Source organism: Apteryx mantelli, chromosome 3, assembly GCF_036417845.1.
Source record: "Apteryx mantelli isolate bAptMan1 chromosome 3, bAptMan1.hap1, whole genome shotgun sequence".
Taxonomy (NCBI): Eukaryota; Metazoa; Chordata; class Aves; order Apterygiformes; family Apterygidae; genus Apteryx; species Apteryx mantelli.
The window spans coordinates 11,979,635-11,995,006 of NC_089980.1; the positions used below are offsets into that span (position 1 = coordinate 11,979,635).

At 43.4% G+C, this 15,372-nt stretch overlaps 1 protein-coding gene across 1 annotated transcript in view; it reads left to right on the plus strand.

Moving 5' to 3' along the window:
* Nucleotides 1-15,372, plus strand: part of PAK5 (p21 (RAC1) activated kinase 5) — a 141,348-nt gene that overhangs the window by 99,528 nt on the left and 26,448 nt on the right. The window contains exon 3 of the mRNA XM_067294658.1: nt 11,621-12,418. Within this exon, the coding sequence (XP_067150759.1) occupies nt 11,621-12,418 (798 nt within the window). The remainder of the gene's footprint in view (nt 1-11,620; nt 12,419-15,372) is intronic.

The following is a 15,372-nucleotide window of genomic DNA, read 5'->3' on the forward strand; positions in this document are numbered from 1 at the left end:
CAATGATTTTGGTTCCTGGAGGAGCACACAGGGAAAGGACTGCAGATCGTGACGAGGCTCGTGTTTTCCCTCAGTAGCGTCTCCTGTTGCCACTACAGGAGGCCACATTCAGGTCTGTGTAGGCAGGTCTGACCCAGGAGGGCATTTCTGTGTTGTGATACCAACCGAAGCAAGCCCCATCGACCCTGAATCTGAAATGGCCAGAAAGTGGTCAGCCCCTAACCCAGAACTTCCAGCACAGACTGGAGAAGACTGATATGCTACATCCCAGTGACACCGTAGGGTGGAGGTACCTAGCATGATTGGCAGGCATTCATTAAAGCAGATATGTGTCTAATATGTCATGTAGGTGAAATTTGGGAGCTTGTAAGCAGGAGAGAAATCCCAAAAGTTACAGCTTGCATGCTAGGCACTGTGCTACACTGCAAGGAGCAAGTGATAAGGTTTTGTCTGGTGGCTCTCTGATGTAAAATGCATGAATCCCCCAGTTGTTCTGTCTGAGCTGAGCGACCTAACCACTGGAGCTATAGCTGTCACAGTCGTCAAAGAACATTAAATTAGACTAAAGGCAGCAAATGCATAACCAGTGTGAAAATTAAATCATTTTTTCTTTGCATCCAATATATGTGTAACCTCCAGAACTCCTTGCCACAAGAGCAATTTATGGGATACCAAAAAGGAATAATTTTTTTTGTAGGGAGAATGAGAATATATATCATTGGGAAGGAATTTTTAAGAACAGAAAAGATACTGACTCTGGGGCTTTCCAGGTGTAAGACAACCTTTAAATTACAGGCTTTAGGAAGAAATGTTCTCATATACATTCCTAGTCGTTGTATATTCCTTGTGACTAACTCTGAGTAATAGCCATTTTATAGACAGGCTGTAGATCAAAATCGGAATAGGTCCAGTAGGACACTACTAGAGTGCGCAGAGTGATAAATCATGTTTCTTCCCTTCCAGCACAGTTTCTAGACATATATCTGATTAGTTTCTGTGGCAAAACGCATGTTCCCAGGATAATACTGTATGTCACAAGCTCACTAAACTTCACGCATAGTTTAATGATTTTTATTACCATTGGAAAATGAGGCGTTCAGTTAGTGCAGATCTCTGGTGCCTGCACATCCGTCTGTATAGCTGTATCTGCTCCATGCCTGTCTAGGGTGGGAGCCAGCTGTTCAAATGCATCACTTGTTTTTCACTTGGACAATTCGTAGCATCTCGGATTCTCACTAAGGATGAGGGTTGCTGGTCCCACAGCCAGAATTTTTTTTGGCATTGGTCCAGGTCTTGAAGTTCAGAGAGGCAAACGTGTCTGTCCAATTCCCTCCTTAGCTGTACCACCAGTCTAGACATAGCATAGACATGTGGTTACACAAGGGCAAATTAAAAGCAAGTTTTACCTGGTTGCAGGAGGAGGACTGGCTTCGGTGTACAAAGCTGTTAGGGGGCTGCCAAAGAGGAGGGGACCAAGAGATACGATGGGGGCATGGGAGCTTGAATTTTCTGATAGAAAACAGGCTGGAGAAAGCTGTGTGTGAGGAGTTTGGAGGCTCTACCTTGCCCTGGTAGCTAAAGCAGTGAAAGCCAAAGGGAGAGCCCGTGGAGCGGCTGCTGACGAGGCATGAGGTCCGCATGCTAGGTAGAAAGGTAACGAATGGGTGGCCACCAGGCTGACGATGTAGGAGACAAGTTGCTGAGTTCCTTACCCTGGGAACGTGGATAAATCAGTCAGGCTTGTACCCATAAAGGGAGCTTGTCCTCAGGGCCTAACTCCCTGTGAACGGACACTGTAAAAATCATAACCTCTGAGCTGGGCAACAGCAACTTTTGGGAGGAGCGATGTATGAGCAAGTTCCCCAAGAGAGTTCCTCCAGCATTACATGGGAGAAAATGCTGGGGAAAGAAATGTGATTTAAGCCACTGAACCTAATCCTTAATTTAGTCTACAAACCCCTTTTGTTCTAAAAACAGACAGGTATTCTGTGCTTCCTTTTAAGCATAGTCTTTTATCTAATGTCTAAGAGTCTAAGACTGACACACAAGCTCATCTTCTGCAGATAGGAGTGCAGCGCTGATTACGTACTTCTGCAGTGAGCGCTGTCATCACAAATCTGCCTGGCATTAGGTGGGGTAAAGAGGGGATGGATGTATAGAAATGTATAGGATGTATAGGATTTCAGTCCTTTCTTGTGAAGCTTCCCCATTTGGGCATAATGAAGCATTCATTGGACCACACTGAGATCTCAAGGATGGCTCTGAGACGGCAATTCAGAATTTAGGTTGCTTGTTGTTGGAAAGGCAACTCAGAGGTTGTAATTCTTCCTCTACTGAATATTCAGTGTAAAAAAGCGTTAAGTGAAATAGTGGGCCCACTTACTTGAAAATAGTAAGCAGTCCTTTCCCTGTGTGCTCCTCCAGGAACCAAAATCATTGAATTAGGATGTTAGAAGATACATCTCTCCCTATTCCCTTTAGCGTCTGTTTATTTCCTAAATCCGAGTTGAGCTCCCCAGTCACTGGCCTTCCAGCTCCCTTGCTTTTTCTCCCTGGTAGCGTATTTAATTATCCAGGTAAAGTCAAGCATTTAAGAACATGGGTAGGTCTTTCTCCCATCTCCCTCCTGCCCCTACAAGCCTTGTGGTTATGTGACAGTACAAGACAGGAGCTCAGGGTTCAAGCTCAGCCATGCAGACACCTCACGCTGGTCTGAGGCTGTCGGACACAGCCGCTGCCGTTGAAGTACCAGGAAAAAGAGGGAGTTAAACTCTTCAGGTTAAAGAGGATTTAAATCCCATGCCAGGCCAGGGTTAACTGCTGTCTTCTCCGGGATAGTGGCTCCTTAGTGCCCCCGCTATGCTGAGGGCTTTTGGCTGCCACGGGGCAGCAGATGTGGCCCAGAGTCAGATCTCAGTAAAACCACAGTGTCCAGCCTTGCTGTCCATTTTGTACTAAGAAAGCTAATGCTGCTCGCAGCCCTGTCCTGTCCGGTTTGGGCTATTTCCCACCGTTTCGAATTTCTCCAGGGGCGTGCTCTGTTCGGCAGTCCCACAACCTCTCCTGCCCAGGAGAAGCAGCCAAATGTGGGCCCCGACACCTCTTACACCCGGGGCTGCCAGTGTAAAACTCTGTTGACTCCAGGGAAAGCCAGTGCTTGCTTTCTGAACTGGTAACAGGGATAATTTCTTCTTCCGAGGCAGCACTGTTCAAATATGCTCACACTGAGGAGTAACGTGTGGTATCACGAACATAGTTTCCAATACTTCAGATGCTTGCTTCTTGCAATGCAAGAAGATAAATTATTAGCACTTCCATTGTTTGTTCTTACATTACTTTTAATGGCTTTGCTCTATGTCCCTTTTCTTAAGAAAAACTGAGATGTCTGTAGACTGTGCTTTTATTTTATGTATAATAAAAGCGAGGGGATGAGCTAGCTAGAAACAAAATCAGAATTTAGATTGGCTGTTTATAAGATGACATTTCCTAAAAGGACATTTGTTTGCTCTGCACATCACAGATTTTAAATCCACACAGACTTCTGAGAACAGAGCTCTAGAAGGACAAAAGATGATATATTCTTAACGAGTGCATAAAGTATAGTAGTTTTAAAGACAATAAACGCAAGGTCATATTAGGGCAAAACAGTTAATTACCCACTTCATTACTGTCAAGGTTAATACAGTATTTGAGAGCAGAAGCTGTTTTTCATCTCCTTTTTGAAACAAGGCAAGACAGCTGTTCTTACAGACAGATCCATTATAGCTTATCACTGGAGGACAGACCACTAAAGAAACGCCGTGAAATATGTCTACTGTCACTGGGATCCAGAACAAACGCCAAACCTGTTCAGAAAGCAATGGAAATGAAATGAAAGCTACGGCTTCAGAGTACCGCACTTTAATTCATATAGATTGGATTTCATTGATTTTAATGTATGACAGTAACGGTAGCATAAAATTCACTGGCACTCCTTAATCTATTGTAATATTGATCTGTCCTAAATTGCTCAATGTTTTGTGTTGAAAAATGTTCTTTAATAAACATTGGATATCGACTATAACAAATCACATGCTCCCCTTGTGGAACCTAGTTAAACAAAGTTGTACATACCGTAGGTTTTGATTTCTATTATTCATGCATGCCTGGTTATTATACAAGTTTCCATTAGATGATCTTAACAGACAGAAACAAAACCTTCATAAATCTTAGCTGATCAACCTGAGCAAATCATGCTTTGTTTTTAACTGTCGACTGTATCTGTAGCAACCTCAGAAATTCTTTTAGTTTATAAATATGTAAACCAATGGGTGGTAGAAGAAAAGCATTTTCTTTATAAATACAGATGAGGGAAAATAATATTCCTTCTTTATATGGAAATATGAGTTGTTTCTTTTAGTTTGTAAAGCATAGAGAATTAAGATTGCAAAAATCAGTCACTAGTTACTCTCAAATTAATTGCTAGTAAAACTATGTTTATATCATTTCTGATGTAGCCTGCTTTTTCTGTTAATTTTCTTTTTTTTGTTCTGCCTTTTAAGACAGAGCTAGAATTTTCCATCTTTTTTAATTTCTGCTGTTGTATCTCAATCTCATGAGGTTTTCTGTCTGCTCCCTAACACAACAAACAGACAGTTGATGCAGTAGTAGGAATCCAAATTCCTGAACTGGGAACCTTTGCATAATCCTCTAAACGAAGCGAGCTTGATTTTCAGAAGCCTTGAGTACCTTCGTCCCTCTGTATTTCTGTGAGTTCTGTGGATTCTCCACCCCTCTAATACTCAGGCAGCTTCTAGGGAATGTTTGGTTTAAAGCCAGAGTCCTCCAAAGTGCACTGACCTCTGTGGGCTTTCGGTCGGTCTCTTGGACCCAGATCCCCACAGGTGCTGAAATTAGACCTTTGAACCTGTGTGCCTCTGGCCCTGGCGCTAGCAGTAGGCTTTCAGTCTGGGAGATTTTGGCCATGGCTCTGGCCATGTTCCATCTCGGGCTTATTTCTGCAAATACCACGCTTCTCAGGAAAGCTGCAGGACGTTCACAAGCCCGCCACACGCTCTGTAATAAATCCCTTCAGGACAAGTTAGCATGTTCCAACATAAATTTTGCTCTGTAGAACATCTTCTTTGATTTTATTTTTTAATTTTTGATACACTGTGGGCATTCTTACAGAGTAATTACTCTTATTACTCTTCTAGAATAATACCTGCTTTGGGATTTTAATTTGGTTTTTAGGCTTAATAAATTGTGATGAATTAACTCTACCCACAGGGGAGGCACTGTACTTTAGACTTGTATATAAACATCTTAAGTTCTCTTCAAATAGCCAGATACTGGAGATATATAATATTTCACTGGGTCTCAGTGAAATCCTTTCTAAATTATCTACTGTGTGGACATTACCATATATTTGATAAGAACAACGCTAGATGTTTCCTTTAAAAAAACTGCTGCTGCTAAAAACCAGCTCTAGTAAGCTGTCTGATTTAGCCATAGGTGAATCTCACCAAGATACATTTCCTTCCATTTAAGGGAAGTGCTAAATTTAAAAACAAATCAAAGCAAAACAAAACAAAAAAAAGCACTGACAGTTCTGTGGAAAGCTTTCATTGTCATGAAATCATGCTTTCTTTATTCTTTTACACCAAATTACTTTTGCGTACTAATTTATTGTAATAATTTCAGTGATGTGTCTTTGACGTCAGTAGTGGCTGTACTTCACTTACATGGTTGCAGATTTCGGACAGAACTCCTATGGTATTGTAATTTAGATTTGCAACAAGCTTGTGGGATAGGTAGGTTTTATCCTCTCTTTACACTTAAAGCCTATGTTTATAGTAATAAATTAAGTAGTCCTAGGGCTTGTAATCAGGGACTGTAATTAAATAATCTATACTGTTCAATTGTTAAGACAGTCCCTAGCATGGCTGGTGTCTGGGCCAAGCAGCATTCACCTAAACGAATCCTGGGCACTGTTTAGGCATTAGCACCCGTCAGAGACTTTTCCCAGTAACCACAGGCATTGCTTTGGAGGCTGAGAGCATTTAACAGTGTGGACACAGCCCTTTCCCCACAGACCAGCTCAGTCCTGGAGAATGATCCCGGGCACTTCTAATTCACTAGTCTGGAAGAGTCTGGAGCAAGCAGATGTTTTGCACAGTTTTGGCAAAAGAGGGTTGGAGAAGAACTTGTAAAGACGCTAGTTTGATCGCCTCCAGTCTGGTTGCTCTCATGGGCTTTCCCAAAGGCTAGATGTGTTTATTTCTCCCAAACATACCCATGTATTTCTTCTCCTGAGGGAGCTGATCTGTTCCAAGTTGTCTCACGCTGGACGGGCACAAGGACAACTGGGTTGTCTCTTGCAGAACCAGCGTGTAAAACAGAGGAAACGTCCTACAAAGTTTCTCTGCAGACTTTATTTCTTTGGTTGGGGAACTTATGAATGAATGGGAATGAGGCTCAAGAGCTTTTAAAATCTTAATTCCCCTTAATTTCATCAATCTGGATAAGAAGTCACTGCAGTCACAAAGCTAATCAAGAATGCTTCATATGACTGGCTTTTCAATGGCAAATGCTCTTTTTAGAAAACTGAAATTTCTTACAAGACAATTTTCCTGTTTGTGAAAAAAAAAACACTTTTTTTAATCCACATAATCAAAATGGTCACTCCCAGGCAGGCACCTGTCTGCAGAAAATTCCTAAATTGTGGTTTTTTGTTATTGATGAATTCCCTAACACGCAAACCTGCATTTTTATTTGTTTTTCTAAAATGCCTTAGATTTGTGTTTTACGAATCCCTTAAGGAGGAGCTGATTGATGTCAAAACCTTGCAGCAGAGCCCCCGCCGGCCACTGCCCAAATCTCACACAGCCACTCCACTGCCGCAGCAGCAGCCGTTCCCTTTTCCATCGGATGTGTGCTTGGATACCTGCATGTGCTTCTTCTAGTCCCAAAATCCCATAGGCATCTCTGTTTCAAATAACTGCTTGGAAAGAACATCTGTTTGAAGGAAAGGAGGGACAATTGCTGTTTTCTATAAACTAAGAGCTGTTACGCTCCCAAAGGTTCCCTTCTGCTCCGAGACCCTTTTGTGCATGCACAATGCAGATTACTTCAGGAAACTTCTCCTTTGTGAAGGATGGTCCCAGAGAGATTATTAAATTGGCATTTTATTCTTTGGCATGCATTTACACAGGGGAAGTGGGATGGCAGTTGGGTATTTCAATCTTGTATTCAATTATAAGCATTTCATTGTCGAATGTGCTGTTTTATTATGTGATAATTAAATATGAATGATCACACAGTCATCCTGCCAAAGAGAGGCTGTAGCTTAACGAAACCAATTCCTCTCATCCTCCTGAATGACTTCCAAGTCAAAAGGAGTGATCTATTTGCTATTTCTTATTTTTTCTGTCCTATTGTTTCAGTAATGCCGGCTTCAAAATAGCAAACTAGGCAGGTAATTATGGACATAAATCAGAGCAGGGATCAATGTGAGGTCAGGTTTGCTTTGCTTTTGGCCTGGCTTTACTGAGCTGTCTTTCTCTGAATAAGGGAGAAATACATTGCTGTTAATTTTGTGGAGATTCAGCAAAACAACAGCTGAAGTGGCGTGAGGAAGAAAGGCAGACACTGCAGAAGACAAAACAGGCCTTTCTTTGTCATGTCTCCTGACTGCATTGTGAACCTTTCATGTGCAAAAAATGAGCAACGGCTTCAGGATTTAGCACAAATATGGGAGTATTTTCTAGTCATGCAATGGGCCCTTTTTGGAGGACCATTTATATTCATCTCCTGCCTCTGCTGAAGATACCCATTTCTTTTTCTGACATACTGAATGGTGGAGCTGAGGGAAGTTTTTGTCAAGACTGCTTCCTAAATGGGAATTTCGACTTAGGTGCTTGTTTTTACATGTACATCTTTGCCGAGGGGTTTTCTTTTTCACTTCAAGCTAATTATCTTAAAACCCAAAGTTGTCAGTCACATCCCAGCTTTTTGCCAGAAAGTGCTAGACTGCTTCACTGGACATGGTGAGAGCCTTGTCCAACAGTGCACAGCTGCCCCTTCCCAGGCTGGACACCAGGGTTGCCCAATGGAGCAACATAGGAGAACCTGTGACCCTTATTAGAACTAAAGACCCATGATTTACATGAGAGTTCCCATGAAACCTGCTGTGCCATTTCTTAATCCCATACTTTTTGAAAGTTCCAGCCATTTCTAAGAAGAAAGCTATAGAACAAATATTTTATTAGTGATAGGTAACCATTGTATAACCGTTCTGTTGACAAAGTTTTAGCCCCAGCATGCTTTTGAGCAGGGATTTGAGCAGCCACATCATGCTGATGCCTGGAATGTGATCCCCCCCCGTTCACGTGAAATTCAGTGAAGCTGGGCGAAGTTATAACTTCTGTTTTGTATGTATCTGGTGGGATTTGGTAGCTAAAATCCTCAGAAATTCCTGCTAGACCAAGAATGCTCAAGCCTGTGTGTGAACAGGCTGTTCATGCTCCATCCCAAGAGAGCCACTGAGCATCTCCCAGCCCAGGACTGTAGATGCCAAAACACATTTTTGCGACTCTTGCTCCTCCTGCCAGCTCATGAGGGCAGCTGCAGAGTCAGGCCCTGGAACTGAAGTGGTGTGTTTGCAGGTCAGCCCGGGACTTGGCTGTGGGAATACGGAGCTGGCAATTTTAGAGCTTGCAGAGTAAATGAGGCCGAGGGGTGCGAATTTTGGTGCAGTGCACCAGTTTGTTGTTTGAGCAAATGCAGTGTTATTTGACGTATAAAAGAGGGGGAACAGTCTTCCCTGTTCTTGCACGTCTCAGCAAGTGTCCAGAGCCCACGGCCAACATGGAGCCGTGACTCACAAGCAGAAGGGAAGAAACAGGGGAAGGCAGGAGCAGTAGAAGTAAGAAAGGAGATAGAGGGCAGGAGTACATAAGCAAAAAGCAGAAGGAGAGGAGTTGGGAGATTAAATACAAAGGGAGGCAGGCAGGGACACAGGGAGACAGGCCATTAAACAGGCAGCAGGGTTCAAGAGCCAGGAGGGTGGCTCAGTCACGCCACGAGCAAGACCTGAAGTGCGCATGTATGAAAGCAAGACCGTAAAGGCGACGTTAGGATTCACCATCCGAGCCCTTCTTTGGCCTGTACGCTGCGTGACGCTGCATCACAGCAAGTGACAGATTAGAGCACTGCACCAAAAGTGCAGTAACACTCAACTTCATTTACTTGCAGGCTCTAAAAAAATGAGCTGTAGTTCTAGCAATAAGTCTCCTGGCTAAAATGCAAATACTTCAATCAGACCAAACACAGAATGATTAAAAACATAAATAACGCTGTGTTTGCCTATCTGGACATCAACATATTCTCTGCTTCATCAGCTTTCTGGAGGAGCACCTTTGAATTGTGACCTGATTAAAGCAGTTATCACGTAGATGTTGTTTTGTTCCTGGAACACTTTTCCGAATGCCTACAGCGTTCCCAGCGTAGAAATGGCTATTCCACAGTCCCAGCATGACTGACTTCTTGCAAAATCCCTTATTTTGTCATTCCTGTACTGCATTTGCCAGCTCTACGGGATAACTATTTTGTGCACAGACTTGACAGATCAAAAATAAAGGCAGATCCTGCTGCTTTCAAACTGAGCAGTACCTTATCTCTTTTACAGCCCCTTGCACGCAAAGGGAGCTTGCTCACTCCTGATCCCCCTCTGGGCTGTGTGCGAGCTCAGTATGGGCTGGTAGGGGGTAAATGTGGAGCAATATGTCCCCTGCTCACTGTTTCCTGACAAGTTCTCCTTGAGAAGCAGAGACAGAGCAGCCCGTCGTGTCTCTTGGCTGGATGCAAAACATTATCCTCTCTGCACGTTGCAGCCCAATCTCTGTGATCTTGGCAAGTCAGGATACTTGGGAAAGGACTGCGAGTCCCATATTTGAAAGTACCTATGTCAGCTAGGAGCCTGTGTATCATCAAATGTCAATGAGGTTTATATTCCTCTCTGACACAGGGCCGCTGAAAATTTTAACCTGTATCTTCTTTTGGTTTTCTGCAGATGGGTGGTAGTCATTTCCAGTTCCCTCCTCGCGCTGGTCGCTGAATCCCAGGCCCCACAAAGGGCCCGCGGGCATCGCTGGTCCAGCCACCCGCTCCCAGCCAGGTCCCGCTGAGTGCAGGGCAGGAAGCTCAGGGCTTTGTCCCCTCAGGTCTTGAAAACCTCAGGGACAGAGCAACCTGTTCTAGTGCTTAATTATTCTTAGAGTGAGGGGTTTTTTTACTTTTTGGCCAGTGATCACTGCAGCCACTGGCCGGCACTCAGCAGTGGGTCTCCGACCCAGGCCCGCTGCATGCTCGCGTGGGCCACTGCCGCCAGGCTGTGCTCTGGAAGGCGCACAGAGCTCAGCTGCTGGCAACGAGTGGCCCCAAAATGCCTGAATCTGTTTAAAAACTTGGCAAGTTAAATAAGATATAACCCCAGATATTTAGTTGCAGTGAATCAGCAAAGCAAATGTGTTTTCGCTCGAGCCGCGCTGATTTATGACCCTGGCCCTTAATCTGTACATTTTATTCTTACAGGATGTTTATAAACATGAAGCAGCGCTCAATGGAAGTCAACTGCTGAAAAATGGATGTAATCACATGTTACAATCTTTAGATGATACTAGCTAAAATAGTCAATCTCCCGTGAACGAGAGCAGAAATCAAGCATTGCTCACTTCACATCCTGCCAGGAGGAGCGGTTTTGGACAGAAATGAGCAGGGATGGTCTGAGGGTGTGAGGCAGTTGGTGAGAGAGCTCACTTTTTTTTGCGCTCCTAAGCCCTTCTTCATCTAGAGCCGTGACATCTAAAGAGGAGGAAGGATTTGATGACTTTGCAGTATTAGGATACAAGTAGGGCCCCCCACAGCTGCCACCACCTGGCATCCATGATGTGGATGTCCCAAAGCCATGGTTGTGTGCGGTGGTTTGCTGGATGCTGTCTGTTGTAGGAAAGAGAAGTTGTTAGGCATTACTCTTTCCCTCTCCCTCAACTGTCTGTAATCTTAAGTTAACTAAGAGGCAATTCTTGGTGGTAATTCTGTTACATGTGAACCTACTGTTTTGTAAAAAAACAGCACCTGATAATCTATATGCTGCTTTCCAAAATGTAGAAATAAGTAAAGACCACTGAATAATTTTCTTTTAGCTTATCCGTACTCTGTAAATCAGACTCAGCCTACCAGCTTCACTTGGTGCAGACAAGTGAATAATAGCAAATTTAATCATACCGAGTTTTTAAAAAACAACCGGTGATTTTAGATGCCTCCATTTTTGACTGCTGAACACCCACCTCTTGAATCAGGCTTTGTAAAAGTGTCTCGAGGGTGCATGCCAAAGCTCAGCTTATGGTGTACATAAAATTTAACCCATGCTTATTTCTTTATTTCGGCGAACCCTACTGTAAGTATTGCTTGATATTTTCTGTTTTCTGGCAATAAATTTTTGGTAGGTATGTGACTGAAGAATGTAACATATCACTACATATGTTTATGGGTGAATCATAGTGTTTTCTTTTTCACTGGTTTTATTGGACAGATATTAAATGAAAGTCAGTATTTAATCGAAGCAATTTTTTATTCCCAGACTATTGTTAGAGGAAATAAACCTCGAAAGGATACTTCAATCAATGGCCTGCTAGAAGAATTTGACAATATCTCAGTGACACGATCTAATTCCCTACGGAAGGAAAGTCCTCCCACCCACCATCAAGGAAATTCAAACCATGTGCAGAGGCACCAGGAGGAAAATGGTTATATCACGTATTCTCAGTATTCCAGTGAGTCAGATACTACTACAGACTATGTCACGGAAAAATATAGAGACAAGACCCTTTATGGGGAAGAGCTAGACAGATACTACAAAGGTAGTTATGCCACAAAGCAAAATGGACACATGATGAAAATGACTTCCAGAGACATCTATTATTCAGAAGTTAAGCCCCTGAAATCAGACATCTCAAGGTTCCTTCCAGATTATCATACACACATGGAAGCAAAAACAAAACCGATTGAATACAGTGGCCTAAAGCTGGAATATCAAAGGATTCCTAGTGGATCCTCACTAGACTATGGAGATCCCTTTCCTTATGCTCCCTCTCGAACTTCAGTGCAAAGTGAGTGCTCTAAGGAGAGACTCGACTACAGTGACAGCGACTGGGGAAACGGATCGGGCAAGGACGATTATGACAAAAGGCCAAAGTCGTCATACGTAAACCCGGCAAGTCCGCAGCCAGCAATGAGACAGAGATCCAGGTCGGGCTCTGGTCTGCAGGAGCCAGCCATGCCCTACGGAGCAAGTGCTTTTAAAGCAAACCAACAAGGACACTCGTACAGCTCCTACACCTACCCTCGCTTGTCCGAAACAGCAGCAGGCATCCCAAAGGTAACGTTAATGCTCCAGATCGCAGCCCTCCCAGGGCGGGGACTGATCCCTGCAAAGCGGAAGCGCAGAAAACTGCGCGCAAGGATCCATGCTTGGGCACATAAGTCAACGTGACCTGAAGCGTGCTGCCTGAAGCTCCCAGTAACTTCACTGGGAGCAACAAGTCCATGGCTCAAAGGGTGTGAAAATGTATCTGCTTTTACTTTTGTGTCTGAAAATGGATTTAGGGGACTAGTGGGTTTAGGATGTCTATTTAGAGACAGATTTTGAAATGCCTGATTTCCACTGATTTTCCTTGGGATTTCCAAATACCCCAAGCTCTGCAAAACTTTTTGCAGTGCTAGAAATTTGTATGCCAATGTAGATCTTGGTAGGAGCTGAGAAGTTTGCCTAGTTTGAATACCAGATTATTCTATATTTGAATTTTTATTATTCATATCTCTCTGTTACTTAGAAAAGTGTTCCTGTTCTGCCACGGAAACACAGTCACAAATTCAGTGCATCTGTTAGGTAGAAGAGCCTTCTGTAGTTAATTCAACACGTATCAAGTCATATAACTACTGATGAAAGGCTGTCTAGCCTCGAGGCTGATATGTCTGCATTTTAAAGCTGTATTTGTATTGCAAGTTTTATTAACCCTTTGCCACTAATGAGAACAGATATTTACCCCTCTCTGCTTCTTTTCTTAAACACTGAAATAAAATCAAAGAAGCTTATCTCACCCAAGACATTCTTTATATAGTTAAAAAAAGGTCAAGATGGTAAAAAGCAGTTCTCCCGTGATATCTGTAAGCAGCGCCTCTGCAGAAATTTTGGCCTGCTCCACTTTTTCTAAGTCACCTGAGGGATATTCTCATACAAGCTATCCAGCTCTTGGGAAGCTGGCCTGTCATAATTCTAACTGTTAGCCATTTTGTTCAGCTAAGGGAAGAACTCTTTTCTTACATAGCTAGTCGCATAGCTATAGTGATGACCTGCTTAAACGTACAATGTTCTGCAAGAGATGCTTTTTTCTTCAGTGTAAATTGTATTGAACATTACTGAGTTCCCCTAGCAACAGCAGCACAGACTGCTCCTGCCCTGTGCAGGCACAGAGATTATAGTTCGTTTTTCTAGGGCTGAAATGTTCCTGGGTTGTCTTGACTTACTGAATGTTTTGAAATAGGCAGCTTGTCAAGTGGTGAGAGCTATTCTGCAGTTTAATAATGGTATGAACAGTACCTTTTATTACTCTGGGTAGACTGGGCTCAGTGCATTGGGAACCTGGTGCTGTCCAACTGCAGAACCAGAATAAGTTGTCCAAATACGTGATAACCATATTCCAGAGTCATGTGACCATCTTGCTTGCTTTGGTTTTGGCTGCTTTGCTTGTTCTGTGGTGCAGAGTTATCATTAGTGCCCTGTGGTCAAGGGAGAGTGATGCGTCTTTGTTCCAGATTGCATTCAATCACAGGTCTAGGCTTTTGAGTTTGGGGACAAATCTTGCCGTGGGGGTAGAAGAATATTATCATTACTAAATCTCTTCCCTTGCCTTTCCTGAGCTCAGAGTTCATGAAGCGATGCATGCGTTTAGTTGGGGGGAGCTGATCCCAACAGGCTGATTGAGCAGCGCCAGCCCCAGCCACTTGCACAGAAGAAGAAGAAAGTTAACACCGTCTCGGTGATGTTAGCGAGGCTTTGGAGGTGTCGAGTGGAAGAAAACCCCTTAAGGCTGCTTGAGAAGTAACATTGGTTTCTGAGCCTCCCTTGTGATGTGAGTGGTGGTAGCTTGAGCTCGTGCTTTAGGAGCATTCCAGCACATGTTATGTTCTCCCTCTGTCCAGGACGGATGTGAGACAACGTGGGAAGGTCAAATGGGTGGATGTGTCAGTGGATGGATACCTTCATGTGAGAGGAGAGCTCCCTCCAGAATGTTTCCCCGCAGGCTGAGTGCTTTGCAAAAATAAAGTGGGGTGGGATTCAGCTGACTAAACGCAGGTGTCCCTATCCATTGCTGCTCCCTGGGGTGTCCCTCCTGTTCCCTGGCTGCCCTGCTGATGGGCAGAGGCCTCCCTGAGGTCTTGCCTTAGATTTGCCAACTTTTAGGTGACTGAACGGTGTCGTGGCCAATAGGTTAGCCAACATGTACAAAATGAAAGGGACTTCTCAAAAAGCGAGCTATCACCATGAGTAGATCCCAAGTTTCCAGGAGAGCAGGCCAATGCCCTGTGCATTAGGCTGCCCATCTGCTTCTGTAGCAGATACCGTGTGGCCGCACACCCCTCGGCCAGGACAAGTCTGGGGCAAAGGCTTTCAGATGCCATGCTCAAGACTTTGAAGAGAGATCGAGTTCTCCAGTGGCAAATGCTAAGCGTTTTCTGAAAAACAGACTCACTGAAGGTCTCTGAAACCAGGCACCCAGACCATCATCCACTTTGGAAGCCTCAAGCACTATATATACACAACAGCTTTTGCTGTTTTTCTCAGTCCTCAGACAGCAAAAGTGAACTTGAGAATTAAAACAATCCGGGGGGGAAATGTATATTCTTTGATAACATATCAAATAAAGGAATTTATTTTGAAAAATCCATCTTTTGTGCATTAAAAAACAACTACTGTGATGTGAATTCTGGAAGTTACGAGGAAAGCTTTGGACAGGCTATCTATCGTTTCCTTCATTTAAAACAATCATTTTGTCAGAGTTTAGTTTGGATAGAAAGTAGAAGGACAAATCCACTGATAATTCATAGACTTCCTTGTGCCTGATCCTGCAAGTTTTACAACATTAAGTAGGACTGAAGATTGAGGTGTATTTTGTGGGACTCAAAGCACTACAGACACTTTGAAAAATATCCTATTAAAATGCAGTAACAACTTTAGAGAAAAATGCCTCCATGCAAGATTCATTGTTAGCTGTTTCTCTCCCTACAACGTCAAAAACACTCCTACACCCCCAGTATATTGAAACTTGATGA